This window comes from Dendrobates tinctorius, unplaced genomic scaffold (assembly GCF_039654945.1).
Source record: "Dendrobates tinctorius isolate UK_male_01 unplaced genomic scaffold, ASM3965494v1 ptg000250l, whole genome shotgun sequence".
NCBI lineage: Eukaryota > Metazoa > Chordata > Amphibia > Anura > Dendrobatidae > Dendrobates > Dendrobates tinctorius.
In genome coordinates this window covers 28,563,774-28,591,036 of record NW_027361917.1, presented here as the reverse complement: position 1 = coordinate 28,591,036, position 27,263 = coordinate 28,563,774, and the positions used below count along the sequence as shown (strand labels likewise).

Sequence of the window (27,263 nt, the reverse complement as noted above, 5' to 3'; positions counted from 1 at the left end):
AGAACACCAGCTGCCTGCTTCTTCCCTAAATAGTTCTTGCATAATTTGGAGGTGTGCTTTGGGTCATTGTCCTGTTGTAAGATGAATCTGTCTCCAATAAAGCGCTGTCCACAGAGTATGGCATGGTGTTGCAAAATGGAGTGATAACCTTCCTTATTCAAAATCCCTTTTACCTTGTACAAACCTCCCACTTTACCAGCACCAAAGCAACCCCAGACCATCACATTACCTCCACCATGCTTGACAGATGGTGTCAAGCACTCTTCCAGCATCTTTTCAGTTGTTCTGCATCTCACAAATGTTCTGTGTGATCCAAACACCTCAAACTTGGATTCGTCTGTCCATAACACTTTTTACCAATCTTCCTCTATCCAATGTCTGTGTTCTTTTGCCCATATTAATTTTTTCCTCTTATTAGCCAGTCTCAGACATGGCTTTTTCTTTGCCACTCTGCCCTGAAGGCCAGCATGTCGGAGTCGCCTCTTCACTGTAGACGTTGACACTGGCGTTTTGCGTGTACTATTTAATGAAGCTGCCAGTTGAGGACCTGTGAGGCGTCGATTTCTCAAACTACAGACGCTAATGTACTTGTCTTGTTGCTCAGTTGTGCAGCGGGGCCTCCCACTTCTCTTTCTACTCTGGTTAGAGCCTGTTTGTGCTCTCCTCTGAAGGAAGTAGTATACACCGTTGTAGAAAATCTTCAGTTTCTTGACAATTTCTTGCATGCAGTAGTCTTCATTTCTAAGAATAAGAATAGACTGTCGAGTTTCATATGAAAGTTCTTTTTTTCTGGTCATTTTGAAAGTTTAATGGAACCAACAAATGTAATGCTCCAGATTCTCAACTAGCTCAAAGGAAGGTCAGGTTTATAGCTTCTCTAATCAGCCAAACTGTTTTCTGCTGTGCTAACATACTTGCACAAGGGTTTTCAAGGGTATTTTAACTATCCATTAGCCTTCTTACAAAGTTAGCAAGCACAAAGTATCATAAGTACCCTAGGTTGATGGTTGTTGGAAATGGGCCTCTATACTCCTATGAAGATATTGCATTACAAACCAGACGTTTGCAGCTAGAATAGTCATTTACCAATTAAAAATGTATAGAGTGTATTTCTGAATCATTTAATGTTAGCTTCATTGGAAAAAACTGTGCTTTTCTTTCAAAAATAAGGAAATTTCTAGGTGACCCTAAACTTTTGAACGGTAGTGTATATATACCATATACACTTTTTTTTCCTGGAAACCTCTTTGAGAATATGTTATCATAATTTTTAGTTTTTTCTTGTTATTTCTCAATAATGTTAGGTCTCAATCTTTAGGTGTTTAAGTTTATACTCTGGCTATTAAGACATCTTCTGTTCTGAAGTGATCATGTTTCAGTGCCATCTTATTATGATCAGAGGCAGGATTACAATGAAAGGCAGCAGATATATAATTCATCATGATTTTAATGGCTTGCATTTACCGTACTTATTTTTTGTTGTTAAGAATTGCTTGTGCAACTAAGCCTGATTGCACGGATTAATTAATTTATGTGTGAAAGCATGACATAAAAAGGGGAAAAATTGCAGCATCAAAGATGCAATAAAAATGCAAGTAAAAAAGCACACTAACAAATGCAATGGAAAAACGCAAGTGACCTAGTTTACATAATAGGGACAGAAATGTTGCAGTAAATCTGCAACATCAAAAAGTCATCAAATACTCATCGTGGGAAGTTAGCCTTAAGCTATGTTCCCATGATGAGTTTTGGTGAGTTTTTTACTCTGTGTATTTTCTAAAAAGTTCACTATCTTAATTATTGGGTGAAGAAATGCTACAGATTCTCCGCAATATCCAAAACTCACTAAAAGCTCATCATGGGAACGTAGCCTTACACAAAGCAAAACTGACCATCCCCGGATTCTCTCTCCCTCCAGGGAGGAGGTGCAGCCTTCGTTTTTGCACATTTGTATTTGATATGTCATATACTTAGACGTGATAAATGCTCATTTAGGGGTCATGTATTTAAGTCTTTGTGAGATTTGTCAGCAGCAGCCAGGAAGCGCTCCATAAATGACAATACTCGTGTGCTTTCTTCCATCGGGGCAATGCCATAATTATTGCTAATAAGACCATTGGCAGATTTGATTGTAAAAAAGAACATGGCTTTATTCATTTCTCCTCGGTAAGGAAAGTGAATAAACCTATTGATTTTGGCATGCCGTAGTCTAGTGATTCTGTGCACAGACTGATAATGCAGAACTTGTACCAGTAATAGACTGTCTTGACATCTGCTGGCAATGCCTAATGTACACTGGGTTTCCCCTATGTCTTTAATTGGTACTTAATTATATTTGCGCGGAAAAAAGTGAACTGTAGCGCTGACACTGTCTCCAACTCTTGCTTATCTACAGATGTGAATGTCTCTCCGGGAACTGCAGCTTCCCCGTGTGTGAAGCAGGGTCAATCCCTCGGATAGTCTCACGAGGCAATGGAACACCTGGGAAGTGCTGTGACATCTTCGAGTGCGTTAACGGTAAGTGGATTTCCTATCGATAGATGATGGGTGGAGGGGCTGGAGGGAAGTCACTCCTGTGCGTCAGCAGAAAAGTTTGCAAAGTCTTTGTATCCAAATTAGAGGTTACGAAAAGGACACTTCTCTTTAGTTCTGTAACCTTTCATAAGGTTTACAAGTTGTCTGGATTCTCTTTAATTAACAGTTTACGTGAAGATTACAGTTTGCATTCATGCAGCACAACAGTGAAAAGAAAGCCAAAAAATAAGTAAGAAAGAACAGGGGAGATGCATCAAAGGTGATTTAATGATTTGTAGGCGTGGGGCCGTTCATTTATCTGATTTCATCACGCTCTGTGTTTAATTCTAAATGAATTCATTGTTGAGAACACTTTTATTTTTCTTCGCTCCTTTGGTCAAGCTGCGAGAACTGTCTTATCTCTTCCCATTACCCAAATAGGATCAAAAGCAGCAACTAACTTTCATGCATGTAAAGATTTCTGATGTGGTTGAAGTCCAAAGGAGATAAATCCCATCAAAAGAGATCAGCCGAAGGTAGCTTTATTTGATAGGACGTGGATGGCGATGCTGATATTTTCCAAATGTAGCTGAACAAATAAGGAAACTATGTTACTGGAGAGGGGCTTATTGTGAAGCAGATCAGAGCCTTACATTTGGATAAATCATATTACTTTATGGACAAGGTGCTGCAAATAGCTTCCAGTCCAAATCACACATGCTGGGAAGGGTCCTGGCCCAATATGATGCCCAACGTGAGTTCATCGGGGAGCACTTATAGAGAACACACCGTGTAAGCCCGGAGCCCATTACAATAAAAGAAATCTGCTATTTGCATTGCTTAGCTTGAAAATCAGTTGGAATGGGATCTTTGCGGTGGGTTTTTTTCTGCCCAAGTAGCCATGGGTCTACCCAACCAAGGATATGGACATTGTTCTGTGCCTGCTTGGGGAAAGATAAGAACATAGAATTGATTTACTTTTACATAGGTATAAAAGTGCATATGGAAAATAGAGAACACTTACAGTACTTTCTAGTAACTCACTTTCCATTATACATAATGAAGCAGAGAAGACTTGAAGGCTTCAGCTATTTTGGCTGCCTCTACCATTCACAGGAGTGCTCACTCTCCCGAGTGCTCCTGTGGGCTCTATGAGAAAGCCGCTGCCAGTCATCTCTAGTGGTGGCTTATCTCAGAGAAAACAACAATAGGATGGGCAGTATAATAATAATCATTTTATTTCTTTAGCGCCAACATATTTCATAGCGCTTTACATTTTAGAGGGGACTTGTACAGACAATAAAAGACATTACAGAATAACAATAATTACATAAATCAACACATACCAAGAGGAATGAGGGCCCTGCTTGAAAGCTTACATTCTATGAGTATGAAATTGGTCATATGCTTAAACGGATTTTCTAGGACTATTTTTTTCTTCTTTCTATGGGCCTTAAAACTTACAATCAGGTAAATGCTAACTACCTGCCTGTTCTGCCCTCCTCCTATCTCAGCCACCTCAGAGCAGTCACAGACCGCTCCTGCCAACGATTCTGCGGCTTCTGCTGATGTCACATTGTTAGATCTACAGCTTCTTTTCTGTTCTGTTGATGGGGTGTGACGGCTGATGTCAGGCTGATTCACAGCTGGCTCCCCACTGCCTAACTGCGGGGAGCCAGTTGTCAATTAGCCTGACACCTGCAGTCATGTCCTGTTGACAGAGCAGTCCAGAAGGGTAAGAGCTTCTCTGTTGATGAGAAGCAGCTGAATCAGGGGCAGGAACGGTTTACCCACCAGCTAGAACAGGCAGGTAATTAGCAACTACCTGCCTTTTAATTCTTAGACTCATAGTAAAAAAAATAAAATTGTCCCGTATAACGTCTTTAATTCCCCAGACAATCATCGGTCCAGGGCTAATACACATTCGACTGTCAGGTCCGGCCAACCTTAAGGGGGTTTTACACATAGCGATATCGCTAGCAATATCGCTAAAGCATCACCGATTTTGTGACGCAGCAGCGATATTGCTAGCGATATCGCTATGTGTGATACTTACCTCCGACCGGCTCCCCCGCTGTCTGTCGCTGATCACGCGAGATCGTGCAGCTCCATTTCTCGTCGGGCGCTTCCTGCTGGGCTTCCTGCTGGCGTCGACGAGCGACGCGTGGACGCGGGCGGAAGGACGTCAGGATCGCCGCGTCTGAAAGGTAAGTAACGACCGCTGCTGCGTCGCTGTGAGATCTGCCTGTGTGGCAGCTCACTTAGCGACCATTTAGCCATACACCAGCGATCCTGACCTGGTCATATCGTGGTCGGGATCGCTGGTGCATCGCTAAATGTAAAGGGGCCTTTAGTCTAATGTGTGTGAGGGGTTTTAGATATGTAAGGGTTGGTCATTGCTTATCTAGCAGACAGTTCTGAATCTTAAAGGGATCCTGTCAGCAGGATTGTGCACAGTAATCTACTCACAGTGTCAGCTCAGCGCCTTTATACTGATTAAAATGATACCTTTGTTTTTTAAATCTATCTCGTAGTTGTTCTTTAATCTTTATTTTCAGTTTTGTGTAAAGGTACTGTCACACTTAGCGATGTACCAGCGATCCCGACCAGCGATATGACGCGGTCAGGATCGCTGGTGCATCGCTAAGTGGTCGCTAGTGAGCTGCCACACAGGCAGATCTCACCAGCGACATCGCTGGGGTCGGGGGTCGCTACTTACCTGTCACACTAGGCGATCATGCGTCCTCCCGCCCGGCTCCACGCTCGTCTCTCCACAGGAAGCGCCCGACGAAAAACGATCCAGGACGTTCTCGCGCGATCAGCGATAACCAGCGGGGGAGCGGGTCGTAGGTAAGTATCAGACACAGCGATATCGCTAGCAATATCGCTATAACGTCACAAGTTATAGCGATATTGCTAGCGATATCGCTTAGTGTGACAGGCCCTTTAATGAGATTCCTGTGCCCTAAGGTGGGGTTGATGTATGTGGTGCTCTGGTTAGATATTCATAATGCAGACTGCTGACCGGTCACTGCTCCCTCACTGACCTGCCCTCTAGTTTGTTACTGTGTGCTGTTCATCACCCTAAAGTAAAAATGTGGCTCTATAGTGGGAGTGCTCCAGTGAGAAACTCTACATTGGGTGGCAGTTTTTAGGCAAATATCAGTAGATTATTAGACTAAGGCCTCAATCAGACATTGGTGTCTTATGTAAGTGTTTTATCCATGTTTTCTACAGATAGAACTTGCCCTCCATAGTCTATAGGCATGGTTTTTGTAGGAAAACAGGATTTCCATTTTTGATCTTCTTGGCTAATCAAACTCACCTTTTCAAGTCTAGAAAAAAAAATGACAGCACTGGAATGCCATCCATGAGTCTTATGAATGCTGTCCATTTTTCAGTTTTTTATGGGTAGTAGAAGCTAGGAGAATGTATTTATTTTTTTTGATTATGAGAAAAATGGATGGTACTTTGGTGGTAAAAATGGACACAAAGACCAAAAGTAGATGAAAATTTGATCAAGCACACTGGTGAAAAATGGTCTTTTTTATTGTACTAAAAAAAATAAAAAATTCTGATACATTTTACTTTAGTGCTTCCCGCTAAATTCATCGGCTTGAGTTATATGTCTAGATTTTTTTATATACCCACAATAAATATGTGTAATTATCAAATTTCACAGATTATACTCTTCTAAAAATCCATAGTAAAGGTAGCAGCTAGTGATGAGTGAGCGTGCTTGGATAAGGTTTTATCCGAGCATGGTCAAGTGCTAATAATAACAATAATCTTTATTTATATAGCACCAACATATTCCACAGCATTTTACAATTCAGCAGTTCATATATAACAGTCATAAGAAACATAGATAAAGCGAATACAATAATGAAACCAAAAATAATGACGACCCCGCCCGTAAGAGCTTATAATATATAATGAGGTGAGGGGTGACACAAAGTACAGGGGCTTATTTACAATGATGGTCCAGCCATCTTGAGGGAATGGGGATAGATAAAGGCTGCACAAGCTGGTCACCTGCCAATATTTGTGGTGCTATTGGGTGTGGTGGAGTTTGATGGAAATCATGTTTAGGCTATGTGCCCACGTAGCGATTCTCATGCAGAATAAACCTGAGCAGAATCGCACTCCCTGCTCCGGGGAAAATGCATGTGGTTTTTTAAAAGCGTTTGTCAAGCGTTTTTGCATGCGTTTTCCTAAGCGTTTTTGCCCACATAATTGATGGTATGCGGAATCGCGGGCGATTCTGCAAAATTGATGAACATGCTGCGTTTTTTACCGCTAAGCGATTCCGCAGTGGTAAAAAACGCACCATTGGCACAACATGTGCATTTTCTATTAAAAATGCATGGAATGCTTTTTTAAGCGTTTCCGCGGCAGAATCGCGCGTTTAAAAACGCTGCGGAAACGCTTAAAAAACGCTACGTGGGCATACAACCTCAGAGAAATAGTGAATGAGCTATAAAAGGACTTTGATTAGGGAACGTGATAGGCTGCCCTAAACAGATGTGTTTTAGGGAGCGCCTAAAACTGTGAAAGTTATGCTTAGTACTAATTTCTTGTGGTAGAGCATTCCAAAGAATTGGTGCAACTCGGGAGAAGTCTTGGAGCCAGGAGTGGAAGGAACAGATTTGTGTAGCTGTTAGTCGAAAGTCGCTTACAGATCATAACGAACGGGTAGGCCGATAAAGAGAAATGAGGGAGGAAATGTAGAGGGGTGCCGCACTATGGAGAACTTTGTGGGTGAGAAGAAGCATGGATCCCATAAGTGCTAAGAGAGAATCTTCGGTGTTCTCTATTACTATGTTTGAGTCACTGTGATTGCATGTCTCGCAGTTGTCCTACTGTTTATCTAGAAGGGTCATTGGCTATCCAGCTAATATGCAAACAAAAATCCAGCCAAGGATTTGTTACTACAGATAACAAAAGAGGTGTTACGAAAATGGAGTCTTCCTCCATCATTGTCAATCATACTTAAATCCTACTTTAAACTAGACCATCATTTACCGTATGTAAAAAAAAACCTGTCACAATAAAATTGACAGATTTAATCCAGTGAGTGAGAGGAGCGATCAGCTCTTTATCAAATCACCATTGATTACAATTGCTCAGTATTTATAGCTCGTTGATTGTAATTACGGGCTTTAAACGCTGTAGTAATTAGTTGCTCTCCTTACCAGTGTGCGTTCCAATTGTAAATTACGGTAATTCTAAAGTTTCTCAGTAAATAAATATTCTGATGGAATCAGAACAGAAGTTTTTGACAAAGCAAAGCTGAATCTCTTTAAATGAGTTACATGTAGATCTTCAACGGCCCTTGTCATCGGGAATTATCGTTTCTAGAAATAAACTGACTGCCAGCTGAATGGAAGTCCCTAAAATAATGAATTGTGCTCTTCATGGTATGATTATGTATACAGTACTGTGCAAATGTGGAACAAATGGTGCAGAGAAAGAATGCTTTCAAAAATAGAAGTGTTAATAACTTTTGTCAATTTACAACACACAAAGTGATTGAACTAAAGAGACATCTCAATCAATATTTGGTGTGACCACCCTATGTCTTCAAAACAGCACCAATTCCACTAGATACCCTTGCATGCAGTTTAATAAGGAAATCGTCAGGGAGGTTGTTGCAAACTGTTGAGAACTACATCTTCTGTGGATGTATGCTTGCATAAATCCTGTTGTCTCTTTGTGTAATCCATGACAGACTTTATGATGTTGGGATCTGGGCTCTGGGCGGCCATATTAGCATTTCCAGGTCTCCTTCTTTACACTGAAGATAGTTCTTATTGACATTGGCTGTATATTTGGGGTTATTGTCTTCTGCAGAATAATTTTGGAGCCAATTAGACGCCTCTCTGATGATAAGTATCTGCCTTTATTTTTTCAGCATTGAGGACACCATTCATCTGGACAAAATCCTCAACCCCATTTGCTGAAATGCAGCTACAAACTTGCAAGGAACCAATGCTATACTTCACTGTTGCTTGCAGACACGCATTATATTACTGCTTTCCAGCCCTTCCACAAACAAACTGCCAAATATTACAGCTAAATATTTCACATTTTGACTCATTTGTCCAGAGCACCTGTTGCAATTCTTCTGCCCCAGGTTCCTATGTTTTTATGCCTAGTTGAATTGCTTCATATTGTTTCTTTTTATGCAGAAGTCTTCCCTGATAACCACTTCTAGCCAGACTTTTCCAAACAGTAGATCGGTATACCTGGGTTCCACTGGTTGCTGCCAGTTCTGAGCTGATGGCACTGCTGGACATCTTCTGATTTCGAAGGGAAGTAAGCAGAATGTGTCTTTCTTCTGCTCACTGAGCCTCCTTACTAGTAGTGAGTCTATGGTCATCAGCGTTGCCCATTGCTTCCTGGTTCTTCATAAGAGCTTGAACAACACTTTTGAAATCCAAGTCTGCTTTGAAATCTGGTCTGAGAGAGACCTTGCTTATGTAGTATTACTACCTTGTGTCTTGTTGCTGTACTCGGTCTTGCCATTTTGTATCTCTTGTGACATGAAACAGTCTTCCACATCCTCACCTTTATAACATGGTTTGACTGTTCTTCACCCAGTTTTCAGCCTCCTTCACAGCTGTCTCTGTTTTTGTTGTTCTTTCACTTTGCATTTTGTTTATTGCTAAAAAAATTAATTATTAACAATTATATTTATATTCTGTAACGCTTTCTTATATTTTCCCACACCAGTTTAATTTTTTTTGCATAGCACTGCAAATGTATAGATAGATAGATAGAGCTCTCTCTCTCTCTCTCTCTCTCTCTCTCTCGCTATAGATTTGACATTTTTAATGGGCTGTCTTAAGAGAACGTAGGTGGAGTTTAATTAATACTGTTATTTCTGGAGAAGACAAGACAACAAATAGACTTTAAACAGGCTTTAAGGTCTGGTGCAGGCATGAGCATGTATTTATTACTTCTATATAAGCAACATTATCATATTTGTTCTTCATTTAAAGGGTATTCAGCCTAAAATGCGATAAGTGTTAGATTGGTGTGCTTTCTACCACTGGGATCCCCACCTGTTATCAGAACCGAAGTTCTCCTTAGGCTCTAAAAACCACTTGATTTGTGAGGCAGGTGGTGCATGCGCCCTGCAAGTCTATCACAAAGATGACGTTGAAACAAAAGTTGTCAGAACTTAGACTGATTCGATTATCTCATCTTCTTGGCAAAATATAAAAGAAGGCTGTCCTCAGAAAATGAACTATTGTTTCATGAAATCCACATATACATTAACCACAATGGTCAAACCGTGACCTTATCTTTTGTACTGAAGCATCTAATGAGCATGTGCACAGGTCATAGTGAAGGGAGGTGGATCCGGGAAGCTGAGACATCACTTATTGTGATTAGTGGATCCTGTGTTATCAGCTGTATATAGAGGTGTTGCCTGTCATTATACTCCTGCCTGTATTGATAGGGAAACTACTGTGAATTCTCCCTAAAGGGCATGAAGTGGGAATCCAAAAAAGTGCAGAATGTTTCATTTTGTGTTTAATAAAAATTGCGTTATGGATCAAAATTTGTAATACAAAAACGTGATTTATTTCCCTTAAAATATTCTTTAGTTTTAAAGCAAATATGACAAATTATCTTCACAAATATTGCGTGAGAATTTTAAAAAATTATGAAAGTTATCGTCTCAGTGGACAGAAACTTTTTTTTATTTTGATCATTTGTTAACATAAGACATTATTATTTTTTGGTAATAACATCCTTTAGGATTGAAGCTATCATCAAGATTTATTAGTAGTAATGTCATTGCCCAGTCGTTGGCTCTTAGGTCAGCAAGCTACACTTGCAGGACATCTGATTACAGAATAACAGTTCTTTGTGGTTCGTTATGTGTGGTTTTGCGGTTTCGGGGCAGACGTACCGTACCTAGTAATGATGGTGCGGACAATAGATAACACATCAGCTTATGTCTGCCACCATACAGCTTAGCAGATGAGGGTCATTCGAGGACATGAAGAAAAGGGGCTTTGCGTGCACCAGTAGATACATTGACAGCTTCATGCAGCCTACTGGATGTTGCGTCTATCTGCTGGCCCTTTTGATTTTATTATGGGAACAGTCACCTCTCATTTTTTCTAGTCTGGGCAACAGAACAAATCTCTGGGAAATGGAGCTTTACAATGACAAGCTTTATGGCTGATGCAAAGCCTGAAAGCGCAGCTCTTCTGTGCCTCACCCATTCTGCTGCCTTGCCCACGATCGTGCTTGGTTGGTTTGATGGACAGGTGCAGAGCACCATAATGGAAATTCCAGACATTATCATATAGTCCATTTGTTTTCATTAGTGTCATAATGATGCGTTTCATTTTCCGTTCATAGCCTTAGTTCCATTTTCCTCCGTGTTTTGTTAAAAATTTAGCTACAGATTTTATATTGGCCGTCACAGTTCTGGTGGATGGGACAATCACTAATACCATATATGTTCTAGGATTTGTTTTGTAGCCTTGGTATGGGTGTTTAAAAGCATCATAAGATTTTAGTTTTTGGGACATGTCACACTCTCCACAATGTATTCTGCTTATATATAATGGCTTACATTGTATTTATTATCTTTATGTGCCAGTCTTTCCTCCCAGATGTCTGAATGCTTCTTGTTCTTACATCTGCTTGTTTCCTTTGGTCCAGATATTTGGCTACCTTTCAAAACCTACTGGATGAGGTTTCACATGAACTGATCCGAGTGCATTATAGTATCGAATAGAAGGGGTTGTTCAACAGGTAAAAATGTGGTACTGATATTTCAGGTTGGCGTAAAAAACATAAAAGAAACAATACTCACCTCACCAATCCTCTGACCCATCGAAGGTTGATGATATATGGGTCCCCACCACTCTCTGTTTCCTCGTACCATGTGAACACACAAGAAATGGCCACTTAGTTTAGATGAGTGGGTCTGCCCTGGTTCGAAATCAGTTGTTTTGGCTTTTCTCAAAAATTCATTTTGCATGAAAGTTATTTGATGTAAATTGAATGTTTCTTTCTTATGCCCTTGAGACCCTACAGTACAATAAATGTAGAATGTAATAAAAAAAAAAATTATTGCTAACCTGACCGCTCCCCTGTCCTGTGGTATTGACAGCCCGCCATCCGGTCATTCTCGCCTTTCCTTTTCCCCTACTGTCATTGCGTGTATTTTTCTAATCATGCTGGAAGTTTTGGCCTGGAGTGAAGAGATTGTAGAGAATGCGTGTAGAGGGTGGGAGGGGAACAGAAGGGGCGTAGAAGATCGGATGGCCAGTTGCGGGGGTGGCGGGACAGTTGAGCAGTGAGAAATTTTTTTTTACCATTTCCCTGGCCCTGAAAAAATAAGCAAAATGACTGCCACAACTGCCTACTATTTTGCTGAATTTGCGCTGAGCAAATGACAAATAAAATCGGTATTTTGGATAAAATTTGAGGGAAATTTGATTCTTTTTTCGAATAAATTTGCTCACCTTTGCCAATTCTTTCGCTTACCACCTAGCCAATCACTAGCCGTTATGGGGACACACCTCAGCCAGTGATTGGCTTGGCAACCTTCACTGTTCCCTGTGCGTTGAGAAGGGACCTGGCAGTAGAAACCACTGGCGTGAGCTGCAGCGGAATGGAAGTGCAGGAGATCGGCGAGATATTATTGCTCACCTTTTTCTTTCACCCATTCTAAGCCATTTTTTTTTAAAAATAGGTAATAAAATATGTTAGTGGCGGCATTATTCAGTTAACCCTAGCATCTGGGATTTCTGTGAATATTTCCATTAAGAAAAGGATTGGAGCCTATGATTTTATGGATCCCAGTGTAGAGGTGTACTGGAGGCTTTTACCTAACTGTCTCAGACTTGGCATGCAGCATCGACCTAAAAATATGTGATAATTGCTAATACAATGGCGATATATGTGTATAGTCCGTGTATAATTGGAGGGAACAGTCTTGCATAATTCTAGCACTTACATGCACTTATATCCGCACCTCTGATTTTACCATATGTCATGAGTCATCTCCGCAGCTATCGCTCTCATCGTATGACTGATAGCAGAGTGAGCGCCTACGCTTATTGTCCACTATGCATAATCCCCTACGTTATAGGCTTGCTTCTATCTGTACTCTAAATAATTAGATTCCTTAATAGCTGTTACAATGGATGCTTTCTAGAGTTCTTCATGAAACCTGAATCCATTATCCGCACTTCTATGTCTCACATCAGTGGCCGATAGCTTGCACTATGTTAATACATCTCGACACATATTGTGTACCACCTCCATCTCCTTGTATGTGGAAAATAAATATAGGTTTTATTTTGCCGCTACTCACATCATCATTAATTCAGGCACTTAAGCTTCTCCCCGTGGCAATTGGCGTAAACTGTAATAACTAGTAACTTGGAATTTGCGGTTTTCAATGGCAGCTGTTGATCATGATCATCCATTAGAACGTACAGAACGTAATGCAAAAATAGCCGGCTGCACGCGAAATGTTTATATATTAACTGGATGCATTTTGTGGTTCATTTATCCCAATAACTGGATGAGTATATATTACTAGTAACGAAGTCCAGACAGCACTCGTAGGAAGCGACACCGACGTTGTTTATCTTGTCTTGGGCGATTTTCCTTCCAGTAATTGATGAAGCAAGGAATTCGGCAATTATAACTCCTTGTAATCCCTTTAATTGTGAATAAAACCTCTTTCTTGTTCAAGTGGGCTTCAGAGACTTTATTTCCAGTTTCCGGGGTGTTTTAAGAAAGGAATAAGGATTTTTTTCCCCTTTTTTTAAAATGAGTTATTTTATCTTTAGCTATAAAGAGAAAAATGCTTTGTGGTTGGTTTTCTGTAACGTCGGGTCAGGGACATTTGTGGGATTAGTGGTTTAAATGAATGTCAAATCCGGGCTCAGGCCTGCTGCTGAAAAGGAGAATTAATTGAAGACGTGTGCCTTTATTAGCTCGCACAGCACTGGCATTCACAATTGTATCGGCTTTATTCTCATCACAATTGTATTCGCAGTGTTTACCTTCTCCCGTCCATTTATCGCGTTTTTATTTCATGTGATGTTCGCCACAGCAGTTAGGCTCAGATTATGGACATATAGGTCCTGCTCTTTATATTTTGTGCCCTTGTAATAATTGTTCTCGTTCCAATATCTGTTCGGCTCTGATTGGTTCCATAGTCTACTGAACTATTTTTTTGTCTTTTGTAATTGCTTTTATTATTTTTATATTTAGTTTCATGAAATAGCGAGAAACATATTTTCTTGTACCTGTTTGTACAATAAATTTATTCTTATAGGTGCTGCATAGTGGTGTAACTTGAAGCTTATGGGCCCAATGCAAAATCTCCATATCTCCTACTGTTGCAGGTCTTTAATATTATTGGTCTTTTCATTTGGGCCAAAGAGACCTTTTTGCCCTCCCTAGGCCCAGACCTCAGCTGTATCTCCCTGCACCCTTATAGTTACGCTCCTGGCACTGTAGCAACCTATTCTAGCTGTCAGATCTGTTAAAGGGGTTGTTAACTACTCAGACAACACCTTCTAGGTGACAGATCCATTAAAGGGGTTCTTGACTACTCAAACAGCCACTTCTAGCTGACAGTTCCATTCCACTAAAGAGGTTTACACTACTCAGACAACACCTTCTAGATGACAGATCCATTACAGGGGTTATCCACTACTCAGACAACACCTTCTAGTTGACAGGTCCACTAATGAGGTTTCCACTACTCAGACAAAGCCTTCTAGTTGACAGGTCCACTAAAGGGGTTTCCACTACTCAGACAAAACCTTCTAGTTGACAGGTCCACTAAAGAGGTTTCCACTACTTAGACAACACCTTCTAGTTGACAGGTCCACTAAAGGGGTTTCCACTACTCAGACAACACCTTCCAGATGACAGATCCACTAAGGGGTTTGTATATTACTCAGGCAACCCCTTATCAGTTGCTATATCCCCCCTTATAAAAGTAAAATAGCCCATACTTACCTCTGGTGCCACTCCAGTGACATTGGCATTGTGTGATGTTGTTATGCCACATGAGCCCTGCAGCCAATCAGGGACGCATCACCCTCCTTCCTTTGGATGTAGCTGACATTCGGAGGGAGTCTGAGAGTAGCAGCTCTCACTTCTTCTGGGTGTCAGTTTCTTTCCTAGAAATTAGTGGAAGGCAGAGTATGTGCAGATTTTGATGAGGCGTACACGGGCAAATCCGCAGGAAATCTACTTCGTGGGAACATACCCTTGCTCTTCAATTTAAGATTGAATTGTGTCCATTGTGTTTCTCTCTGCGTAATGTTGGAAAACTGACCATACCTGAGATAGCAGTAGGCAGAAACAGCAATCCACTATTACCACGACTTGGCTGACTTTCATCTAAGGTGTATGCAGGCCTTTAGTCTCCATGTGGTTCTATTACTCACTCATATTTTATACAAATACATTTTCTAGCTCTGGAATAGGTAGAACAAATGGAATCATATAGTTTTGCCAGCAGTAATTCTGCAGTGCTAAAACTCCAGTATTTCTCACTGGCTTACAGACAAGTTGAAGGATGACCCTTAGCTTGGGAACACACAGCTGACTAATGCGCAGTTCAATATAGAGAATCATATTGTAGTTAACAATCAAGTTCTCTCGTAAGCATAAGCCACAACTTGACATCTTTGTTGGGGTCAAAACAAGTTTTTTTGTAAACCTTTCAAGTGTAAATAATTAGTAAGAGGAATTTTTCCCAACAGAGATATTAAGTAAAGATTTGATATAAATTCCTCCTGATATTCTATGTAACTTCATTCTATAGAGTTTTTATAATGAGGGAATGTAGGTCCAGCAGCTTCCATCATAGGGGAAAATAAAGAGATGATATAGAGGAAGCGAAACGGAAAGCAATGCATCTAGTCAGTATTCTGCTGACATTGGCCCAGATGTGTCCTAGCTGTGTAGATGTGTCCATTCTCAGCCGTGTCTCCCCTGCACCGTGAAAGTCTCCGGCTGCCTCCACGCTTCATTTCCAGAAACACCACAAACTATGTAAGTTAAAGGATTTGTGTTGAAGCCTTGAATTTCGCCTCAGGGCTTGGTTTCAGAACCACAGCAATGTTTTGTTCACTGACATTAAACAGGAGAGCAAGGATATTTGTGAAGTTTACCATACACTTTGTACGCCCTGGTGAACTTTGCTTTTCTCTTGTAGCCGTTGTTTCATAAATACTACGTGCGGTTGATGAATATTTGCTCTTCCATCACCTTTTAGCCAATCTTTCTTTCAGCTGGATGACGTTTTATGAACTCAGCTGCATCACGAGTGTCATTACTGGACAGAAGGGAACGAATAAGGATATATGCACTTGTTGACTATTTGCAGCAGAATTTTTTGTACTAAAAACGGGTCTCTTGGCAGGAAAAACATCATGCACATTACAATACGCATTGGAGACCACAGCTCATGATGTACACATGTCCTAAATGCGGAATATTATAGGGGTTGTCTTTTCCTCACCTTTCAAATTCAATCTCTACACCAGCACCCTTGTCCAATGTTCCTCCACCAGTCTCTGTTACTTTGATACAAGTATATAGATGAGTACGGCATTATTGTATAATGGTGCGCAAGTAGGATCCAATCCCCCGCAATGATACGTAGAAAAACCTAAATAAATTATTTAATATGCAATCCAACAATAAAGGCTCACACCTTTGCCTCTGTTTGAACCAGCGGAGAACACTGCGTTCAGCGCTTCCTATCTGACCCATTAGATAAAACGCCATCTGATATCTTTTCAGTTGGACGATAGGCATATTAAGGAAGGTTGTAGACTGAAACGTTTGTGATCCTTTATTGTTGGATTGCATATTAAATCATTTATTTAAATTCATCTACTCTTGAGTGCCAAATTTTCTTACGTAACATTGATGCAAGTGACATGTGAAACTGTGTTGGCTCCAGTAGTGTCAGATGATACCTACGATTAACTGTAGCGGATACTTGTCAGTACGTCACATGATTGCTGCATTAACCTAAACAGATTATTGCGGAAGACCATTGAACTGACACTGTAGAATTAAAAAAGCAAATGTGACATACTTTTTTATCTATCTGGGCAGCACAGTGGCTCAGTGGTTAGCACTGCTGCCTTGCATTGCTGGGGTCCTAAAATCAAATCCCACCAAGGACAACATCTGCCAAGAGTTTGTATGTTCTCCCCGTGTTTGTGTGGGTTTCCTCTGGGTTGTCTGGTTTCCTCCCACACTCCAAAGACATACTGATAGGGAATCTAGATTGTGAGCCCCATCGGGGAATTAATGGTGCTATATAAGTGAGTAAAATAGAAAAAATTAAATAAATCCATTTACATAGTATATATTATAATGGATCTAATTATATATTGTTACAGATGTTCTTGTGTTTCTGTTTGAGTCATAGCCACACATGCTGGTTATATATATGTATGTTCCTGGGTTCAAACCTGGAGCCTGTGTTTTGTGTTTGGATTCACTGTCCTCTGAGCCACAGCAGGCACACATTTTCTCCAGGTGTTTAGGCTCTGTTATTCTGGCTGTTGTCTGTTTAGCATAACACAGGTGTTTTCATTTGTCTGCTTAATCACCTTTCGTGTGCAACTTTATATTATGTCCCCTGTTGGCATTTCCTGCTGGTGATAGATTCTTGCGGATGTTCAGTCATTCTGCAGTAGTTTAAAGCCAGCTAGTGTTTTTCTCCTTGCTGTTTCTGTTCTTTATTCTACACCTACCTTGTTTCTTTTCAGGTGGTAGGCAGCATACCGTATTTTCGAACTATAAGGCACACCGGACCATAAGACGCACCACAAATTTTAAGAAGGAAAATAGGGAAAAAAATAATGTGTCAAATGGGGGTCCATCTTACAGTCCGTATTCAGCTTACCAGGGGGAAGGGGGGGATCGGCACAGGTGGAGAAGTGGTCACAGGGATGGTTCGGTGGTCCAGGCTGGTGCAGTGGCCTCCTTTAAATCCCATCCCAGGCTGGTGCGTCGGTGGTGCTCTGGGGTTCTGCTGGTATTGTGCGATAGCTTCCATGGTAGTGCGGCGGGGCTCCGCTGGCATTTTGCCACAGATGCGGTGTTGGTGCTCTGTGATGCGGCAGGGCTCCGCCGGCATTTTGCGACAGATGCGGTGGTGCGGCGGTGATGCTCTGTGGTGTGGCAGGGCTCCACCAGCGTTTTGTGAAAGTCCGTAGGCCCTCGCAGATCCAATGCTGCGTTTCAGTGGCCTCCGGGAAAATGGCCGCAGGGGGCGGCACATGCTCAGATTGAGATTCTGTAACACATCTTTATTTAACACTTTATGCACCATTTTATTTTATTTATTACTAAACATTGGGCTATATCTGTCTATCTATAGATATATCTATCTATAGATATATCTATATATCTATCTATAGATATATATGTCTATCTCTATATTTCTTTTTCAGAGAGTCCAGTATTTCAGCTGATGTTAGTTGTGGGTTTTTCTTTGCATCCCAAACGATTTTCCTGGCAATTGTGGACGAAACTTTTGTTGGTCTACCTGACCATGGTTTTGTTTTTACTTAGCCCCTGATTTTCCATTTGTTAATCACAGTTTGAACGCTGCTGACTGGCATCATCAATTCCTTGGATATCTTTTTTTTATCTCTTTTCTGTTTTATACAGTTCAACTACCTTTTCCTGTAGATCCGTTGACAATTCATTTGCATTCTCCATGACTAAGGCTATGTGCACACGTAGTTTTAGGTGCTGTGGATTTGGGAAAATCCGCAGGTAAATCCGCAGGTCAAAAGAACTGCGGTTTACCTGCGGATTAGCCTGCAGTTTAGCCCTGCGGTTTCACACCTCTACAATGGAGGAGGTGTGAAACCGCTGCGGATACCGCACAAGAATTGACATGCTGCGGATTTGAACCCTCAGCAAATCCGCGCGGAAAAATCTGCAGCATCTGCACTGCGTTTTTCATTTTACCATTGAAAACAATGGTACTGTACAACGCAGCTAAATCTGCTGCGGTTCCGCAGAGTCATAAACGCTGCGGATCCGCAGCAGAATCCGCAACGTGTCCACATAGCCTCACAGTCTAGAAACATCAGTGGCTGATTGCAAGCAAACAGGTCACAGCTGAGGATGTTGCCTTTATTAGCCAGTCAAACCCATTTGTGTCAACTTCTGTGCATGTTATCAGTCCAAAATCACCAGGGTATGTAACCTTTTCATCAGGGTCATTTGGATATTTTGGGTTGTCATTATGATGTAAAAAGAGAAAACACAGCAGTTTGATAGCTTTACCCAACCACTAACCATGAGTGAAGAAAAAGTTGTGGTATTATCATTCATATTCCCTGAAAAAAGGCCAAGAAAGCAAAAATTCTGCCGGAGTATGTAAACATTTGAGCACACCTGTATGTGTGTGTGTATATACAGCATATATATATATACAGTATATATATATATATATATATATATATATATATATATACACAGTATATTGTTAGGGCTGGTGGAACGCACCAAATAATAAAGAGATGGTAATAAGGTGCGTTCACAGCCCGAGGTCCACCGTGCAGAGATGGTAAACTGCTGCTGGGTAATGGCGGACGCTATATGACAGTATAAAAGTAGATCACACGTGGGTTAACATCACCCGGTGTGAACAGGAGCGGACTCTGTTACTTCACAGAGCCGCACTACCGCAGAACATAAATGCCGGAGCCTGTTTAAGTTCACAGAGCTCGGCAAAGGGCACGCTCAGTAAACGGTCACAGAACTCAGCTCCAAGGAAACAGGTCAGAGTCCCTCTAGACCTACTAAGCGTGCAGCGTTGCACCTGCGGACGCCACTAATGGACGCTGGCTACCGTGGAGTTCCGGGCACGTGCATCGTGTTGTATAAACACAGCCACCAGTTGGCGCTGATGCCAGTCTCTGACTCTGCCTCCCTCTACCTGCACCTCAGCCTGGGCGCTTAACAGGCTAGGCTACACAACACATGCGTACCAAGGGTAGGGGTTTCATAATTAGTCATTCACCTGAGACATACATACGTGCATACAACACTCACTCCATATGGTCTCTAATCTTTTGCTATATTAGCGCACGGCCATGCAAACCTTTTATAGTTGCAGCCTTCCGGGACCTTCCCGGTGGTCCAATCGGAGCAGCAATAGGACCTGAGTATGTGACCTCTGACCTCCAATGAGAGGTCGTCCCAGAGGCATGCTCAGTAGGAGAAAAGCAGGACTTAGTCCCAGGAGTGTCTGCTCGCCGCTGACTCATGCATGGTACAATAGCTGAGCCTGGAGTAGCAACCAGATGCCAAACATTAGCCTGGGCAAGATGCTGGGACTGAAGTCTTTGCTGAGCAAGAACCTCTGTGGCCGCAGAAGAATGGGATATCGCTGAAGACATAGCTTGAGATTCCCCCTGTGCAGTGGGGGAAACTTGATGTCTAACATATATATATATACCTTGTGTTCTTCTAAAGTAAAGGCACATATACTTGGGCTGGAAAAAAGTATGCAGAAAAATTTGCTTAGTTTTCCTGAACATTTTAATGCAAATTTGTTTCAAGGAAGAATTGATATCCAGTAGATTCAGTATCGGCCATACATGTAAATTTACACGTGGCCTTTTTTTCTGCAGCATTTAGAACAGATTTGTTAAACTCCCATCCACTTTACTGCAACTATATTCCACTGCGGATATTTTGCCTGCACATGCAGACGTCAGCATGTCCGCTATATCTGAACGGGCCTTACTATTAATGATTATTTGCACCTCTGATAATTGAGTACTTATGTTTTGTGTTTTTTTTTTTACTCCCATTGTAAAGTATTGCTGTCAAATAAAGAAAAAAAAAACAAGTTACATTTGCAAGTGACTTTCTGGCAAAAGAAATACGGTTTGGTTACTTGCTTCATATATTTTCTTTTTCTGCACACAAATCAATAAGTAAAATTACATTCGAGAAAACAGAGAAGAGAAATTGCTCAGACGGCAGTGCTGCCATTTTGGCCGGTGTTTGGGATACACAGCAGAACCTGCTATTTCTAAGTGCAAATGTGTATTAAACACGGAGTGGTTTCAGCATTAGTAAGAATTCTTTTGTAATAGAAGATGCTATTGCTGCTACTGTTATTAGATGAATAGCAAATCCAAAAAGAGTAAAAAAAAAATCAATTACTTCTTCTACACAATTTCACATGCGAAGCATTATGGGCGATCGGCGAAACTTTTATTTCTTCTATTCCATCTCCATGCAAATGACAGCTGAAAGCTAGGGTTTGTTCCAGAAAATAGAGGGCATGCGGTGAATTTCTTTATAGTATCGTCACTGACAAGTAGAGGCGTGAAGAAGAGGAGTGCTTCATAAAGACAGGCACATCTGTAATTACGGACACATTTATGGACAGGGCGCACCATCACGGCTGTCCATTTCTAGGGACATTATGACTTGACCACTAATGCTCCACTTCCAAACACAGGCAGTCCCGGGACCGTCAGAACCCAGCTGAAAAAGGAAGACTAGGGGGCATAGACTGACCGATGTGCAGCATTACTGGACTTTATGTTATATTCTAACCCAATCTTACTATGAGCTTGTGAACTTTAATTCTTCGGCGCCCAAACCACTGTCAGTGTCAGAGATTGGTAGCACGATGCTTCTTGACTATGGAGTTGCTTGGTGTCTATACACTACTGTAAGCATGTAGGCGCCAATTGAAATGATGTAGAAACTTTTGCTCAATTTTAAGAGCTATAGACGTTTCTTCTACGAGGGGCGTTATGAATCGGGCCATCAAGATAGTTCTTTTTAATTCATGTGATGGCAAAGCAGCTGATTCCAGCTTAGAGCTCATCTTCCCTAATCATCTGTAGCCAGAAGTCGTACTTTCCTGGAGAGGCGCCTCAGACATCAGAAGCCATTTTTTGAAGCAGCTGTGTAACCTCAAGGTTATATCTGTTGAAATGATTGCCATGTCTAATCAGTCTTTCCATCCACAGATAAAATAATTACCAATTACAAGTGGATGGTAATGAATGTATTGGGAAATTAATTTAGTCTCTGAGATATTTAAAAGGGGCAGCGACTCCTATCCAAGCATGAAAAATGCATTATTAGTAAGAAGAATTGTGAAAGTTTAAAAAGAAGCTGTCATTAGGTTCAAGTGCCCAAATTATGGGCAGCATAAAGCCGAGCCTGGCAGTGTGAATACAGCCATAATAGCAAGCCATAACATAATAGTCATAGGCAGAGGCCTGTCAGTCACCCGAAGCAAGGCGGGAATAAGCTTCTGTAGCCGCTTAACAACCAGAGGTGTTTTTGGTTTTGCATTTTCATTTTTCGCTCCCCTTCTTCCCAGAGCCATAACTTTTTTTATTTTTTGGTCAATATGGCCGTGTGAGGGCTTATTTTTGAGGGACAAATTGTAGTTTTGAACAGCATCTTTGGTTTTACCATGTCTTGTACTGAAAAACGGGAAAAAAAATACAAGTGCGATGAAATTGAAAAAAAAGTGCAATCCCACACTTGTTTTTTTTGTTTTTTTTAGCCATGTTCACTAAATGCTAAAACTTATGATTCTCCAGGTCATTACAAGTTCATAGATGCCAAACATGTCTAGGTTCTCTTTTATCTCAGTGGTGAAAAAAATTCCAAACTTTGTTATAAAAAAAATTGCCATTTTCCGATACCCCTACCCATTTTTCGTGATCTCGGGTTAGGTGAGGGCTTATTTTTTGCGCTCCGAGCTGACATTTTTAATGATACCATATTGGTGCACATACGATCTTTTTATCGACTGTTATTGCATTTTAATGCAATGTCGCTGCGACCAAAAAAACGTAATTTTGACATTTTGACTTTTTTTTCTCGCTATGCCAGTTAGCGATGGGTTTAATTCTTTTTTATTGATAGATTGGGTAATTCTTATCGTGACAATACCAAATATGTGTATGTTTAATTTTATTTTTATTGTTTTATTTTGAATGGGGCGAAAGGGGGGTGATTTGAACTTTTATATTTTTTTATGTTTTTAAAAACCTTTTTTTTAACTTTTGGCATGCTTCAATAGTTTCCATGGGAGACTAGAAGCTGCCATAACCCGATCGACTCTACTACATACAGGCGATGGTCAGATCACCTGTATGTAGCAGATTTGCTTACTTGCTATGAGCACCAGCCACCGGGTGGCGCGCATAGCTATCCAGCAGTGACAACCAAAGAGGTCTCCTGGGACCTCTGGTTGTCATGCCAGCCCATCGGTGACCCGCGATCACGTGACGGGGGTCACCGATGGCTGGATTTCCATTACTATGGCCAAAAGTGCGCGTTAAGTGCCGCTGTCAGAGTTTGGTAAGGGCATTTAACAGGTCAATAGCCATGGCTGGATCCCGATTCCACCCGCGGATGTTTCGGGCACATGTCAGCTGTTCAAAACAGCTGACATATGCCGGTAAAGATGTGGGCTCACCGCCGGAGCCCACATCAAAGGGAGGGAGTCCGACATCGGTGTAAATGTCAGCCTGATGTCAGATAGGGGCTAGGACAGCATCGAACTAGTTGGGTTTCTCTCTTACGTCCCTGGTCGGCTTTTCAAACTATTCTTTCTCTGAAACTCTGCAGCTTTTAAGAGTAAAATGTATCTGCCTTAAATCAGACAGTCATGCTTAGCTTTAGGCTAAGTTCACACTAGGCGTTTTTGCTGCTTTTTTTTTTTAGAGCTAATTTTCTGCTGCTTTTTACAGTACCAGCAAAGCCTATGAGATTTGAGAAATCTCATGCACACACATAGTTTTTGTTATCATCAGAATTTTGTGCTTTGCATGTTTTTTTGTACAAAGATCATGTCAGCGTTTTTCACCCATTGACTTGAATGAGTGGTGAAAAAAACGCTGAAAAAAATCACCAAAAACGTAGATATCATCTTTTGCATCTTTTGCTGCGTTTTGGTGCCAAAACCTAATTCTGTAGAATAGGACTTTTTTTTTCAAGACCAAACAGCATGCACAAGAGACAAATGCATGCCCAAACCACTGCAAAAAACGCATCAGAAACGCAAGGAAAATATGCCTTTTCTTCTACAGCTTCTTTCCTGCCAGGAGATCAGGTTTTGCTGCAGAAAAAAAAAATGCTAAAAAAATGCCTAGTGTGAACTTACCCTTAAGCTGCTTGTTCAGGTACCTAATGATAGGTTCCCTTTAAGTCTGATTTTTCTTATATTAGTCATCTCTGCTTGTCTTACATTTCTTAAGGTTGTATTGCAGATAAACTATTAAAATGATTTTCATCTGTCTGTGTTTATTGCAGGTATGCACATTGCCTAGAACTTGCCTTCTGAATCTATTAATTAAGATCCTAACATTATGGGTAACCTGAACAATTCACTACAGGGGAGTAGGGATATGTTGTGCCAATGGCAAACGCAGACATAAGGGGCCCCTGTGACAAAACAATATATGGTTCCTTTGCAGTCCAATAGCTCCTCATAGTTAACAATTCCGCCTGCTTTGTTGGTAAAAGTTGCCCCCTTACATCTTGGGTACCTGTGCAGCTGCACAGAATGCACTAATGGTATGTTGCCCCGCATTGTGCAGTGATTGCAGTTATTATCAGAGCATTAGAGGCATCTTAGGCACCTAAAATGCCTAAGGCAGCCAATACTATAAAATATATGTGATAGTTATGGGTTCCCGGGACATATTTGGTAATAGGGCTCAAGAAAAAAAAGGGAGAAAATGAATTCAGCTCACCAGTCAGGTAATCCAAATAGAGATCCCAGAAAAGAACCTTTCCAAATAGACAGCCTGTGGTCTGGGTGTGGTCCTGTCACTATCCATTTTTGGATCTGTGACAGATCTGGATTCTCACATATAAACTTTTTTCCTTTCAGGCCATGGGGGGTTAATGTCTGCCCCTCCCCCCGGTGGCCGCTGGTGTAATTACATGGCTGGTTAGTTTGCTGATGCAGGTGCTCCCACCTTCCTTTAAAAGGTCACCTGATGCATCAGCTGACTGTTGGTTATACAGGTCCTTTTGGATACCAACCGTGCTGAAGATAGGAGGTTGCTGGTGCAGTGGGGCTTCAGCTGAATGCTGTTATCTGATGCCTTACTCTGCTGTGCGGTGCATTGCAGCAGAGAAAGCTAAGTGTTGTTTTTGTTACCCTGTCCCTTTTGCTGTCTGTCTATCCTTACCTTGTGTTGTATTAGTGCAGCGGTGGGACCAGTGTCTTCACTTGCCAATTCCCTACTTAGGGATAGGTGCAGGGCAAGTGAGGGCTAAGGTATCCTGCTCAGCGACAGGTTGAAAGGACCTGTATAGGGACGCTAGTAAGAGCAGGGCACATCCTCAGGAGAGTGCAGGAGGTGTCCATTCCTCTGTTCGCTATCGCAGGGCCCACCGTTGTAATTGTGTCCCCAGTGTTCCCTTGTTTGTTTTACCGTTTAGTGACCGACCGATTGTTGGGTCATGTCACACAGGTCACATGTAAGGTGCCCAAGGCAATAGCATTGAGCAAGCTGCTGCTTCACTACCAGGGCTGTGGATTCGGTAAGCCAAACCTCCGACTCCTCAGTTTCCATGACACTGACTCCGACTCCACCAAAATGGGCTCCGACTCCAGGGCTCCGACACAGGGCTGTGGAGTCGGTAAGCCAAACCTTCGAGTCCTCAATTTCCATGACACCAGCTCCGACTCCACCAAAATGGGCTCCGACTCCACAGTCCTGTTCACTCCATCCTGGTACCCCACAAACAAACAATGCCCCAGTCTTTATATGTGTTTTTCTGTAATGTTTGCATTCCACTCACTTTTATTCCGGAGGCCTCGGCTGCATCCACGTTGTTAGCTCGTGGAAGAGCCGCACACACACTAAGGGACACTCAGTTCCCTTTAATAAGTTTCTCTTTATTGGACAGTGCAATTACATCAGTCTTTATAAAACACACAGTATCGAGCACAGCACTCTTCGGTTTCAGTTCCATCAACACTTCAAGCCTTGGCTTATGTTCAGCTCGGACATTCCCTACGCTTGATCCTCTTGTCAGCTCCAGAGATTTCCCGCCCAGCCCCACAGCATTCCTGAGATCCGTTACATCTCCCTCTTTCAGTTCCCCATCCATCTTCTGTATGGAATGGATTAAGGCACACTACTCAGTGCCTAGTTCAGGCGGCCATAGGCCGTTACAGGAAGGTCCGCAAGAAATTTGGTACGACCTCATGCTGCCATAATGATATGTACTACATGTGCCTTCAATCCAAGGTACCTTTGACTTTCACTTGTCACGAACCTCACATTTTCTCTAACTATCTAAAACCAGGAACTATTTCCCCCTTTTTAATCGACCATCCTCTCCCAACCTGGGCTGGTTCCAAAACAAGTACTTATCTGCCTCTTTACTCTGTCTGCCCGAGCCGTTGCTGTGCAAAGTTAACCTTTCACCTAGTTAACTATATCTATCTCTGTTCTAAGCACTAAACTATATCCTTTACTTTCCCTATACCTGAGCTGAGGGTACCAGAGTTACCTAAGGCGTTACTTTGCAGTACCCAAACAGCAACATCAGTACTTATCACACTTTGTGTTAGTTACAACACACTTTTTGCAGATTACATGTCATCATAAAACCGTATATCGATATTCACACTACACATTTTGTTGTCTTCAGGGACAGGCACAGTCACACCGTTACACACAGAGTAGAGAAAATACACTGGTCTGGCTCTCAGGTCAAAATAGTTCCAAATAATTCCAAGGAAGTACAATCTACAGCACCAAAAAAGAAAAGGATTAAAACATAAAAACATAACATTTACTACTAGCATAAAATAAAAAATGTTCAGAATATGAGCATGGTTAGAAAAAAACCCTTATTCATATTCATGAATGTTTTTTAACCCAAAACGTGTCAGCCAATGGACTATTTTTAAACCATGTACATATTCTGAACATTTGTTATTCTATGTCAGTAAAAATTATGTTTACTTTTAACCATTCTATTTTTTTGCGCCGGAGATTGTCCTCCCGTACACTTTTTTGTAACTATTGAGGCCCAAGCGTTCCAACTTCTGCTTCTACTTACAAGACGATAATATACTGCTAGACTGATGGTGTGTTTTATTGTTGCTACTCTTCATTGGAGATTGATCATTTAACTCTTTGGTTGCTGATCGGCTTAGAGTGATTGCAATCCTATTATTTTAGCCATGATATATGAACTTGTGGACCAGCATATTGTCAATTAAAAAGCAAGCCATAAATCAAAAAGCTGATGTAGGTCAAGCAGAATATTTATACAGTTCAGCCACAAACTTTTCACGAATCCAATCAATGCTCAGCGCACACCGTATTGATTATACCAAACCTTTCCTCTAAAGTATATACCTTTACTTTATTTCTCACCATCCAAATCTTATTACAACAGTGAGAAGCAGCTTTTCTTCATTACAGCCAGCGTGGAATAATATGTGGTAACCTTTAATCTTCCTGATAGATCTGACCTTTTGTTAGAGTTCCCAAGTATTAAGAACTTTATGATTGCCACCGCTTATAAATGAACTTGCCGTCAAAAGTATCGATTGCCATTACAGATTTAACTTTACATTCATTATGGCACTACTTGCTGGCTCCCAATGTCAGAAAAGGGTTTTGCCATCCGGCGTTCCACAGATATATTCTCACTCCAGCTTTTGCTTGAATTCTAAT

General features: G+C 41.4%; 1 protein-coding gene across 1 annotated transcript in view; it reads left to right on the top strand.

Annotated features, from left to right (window-relative positions):
• CRIM1 (cysteine rich transmembrane BMP regulator 1) overlaps window positions 1–27,263 on the top strand; it is a 1,013,901-nt gene that overhangs the window by 487,194 nt on the left and 499,444 nt on the right. The window contains exon 5 of the mRNA XM_073557600.1: window positions 2,396–2,517. Within this exon, the coding sequence (XP_073413701.1) occupies window positions 2,396–2,517 (122 nt within the window). The remainder of the gene's footprint in view (window positions 1–2,395; window positions 2,518–27,263) is intronic.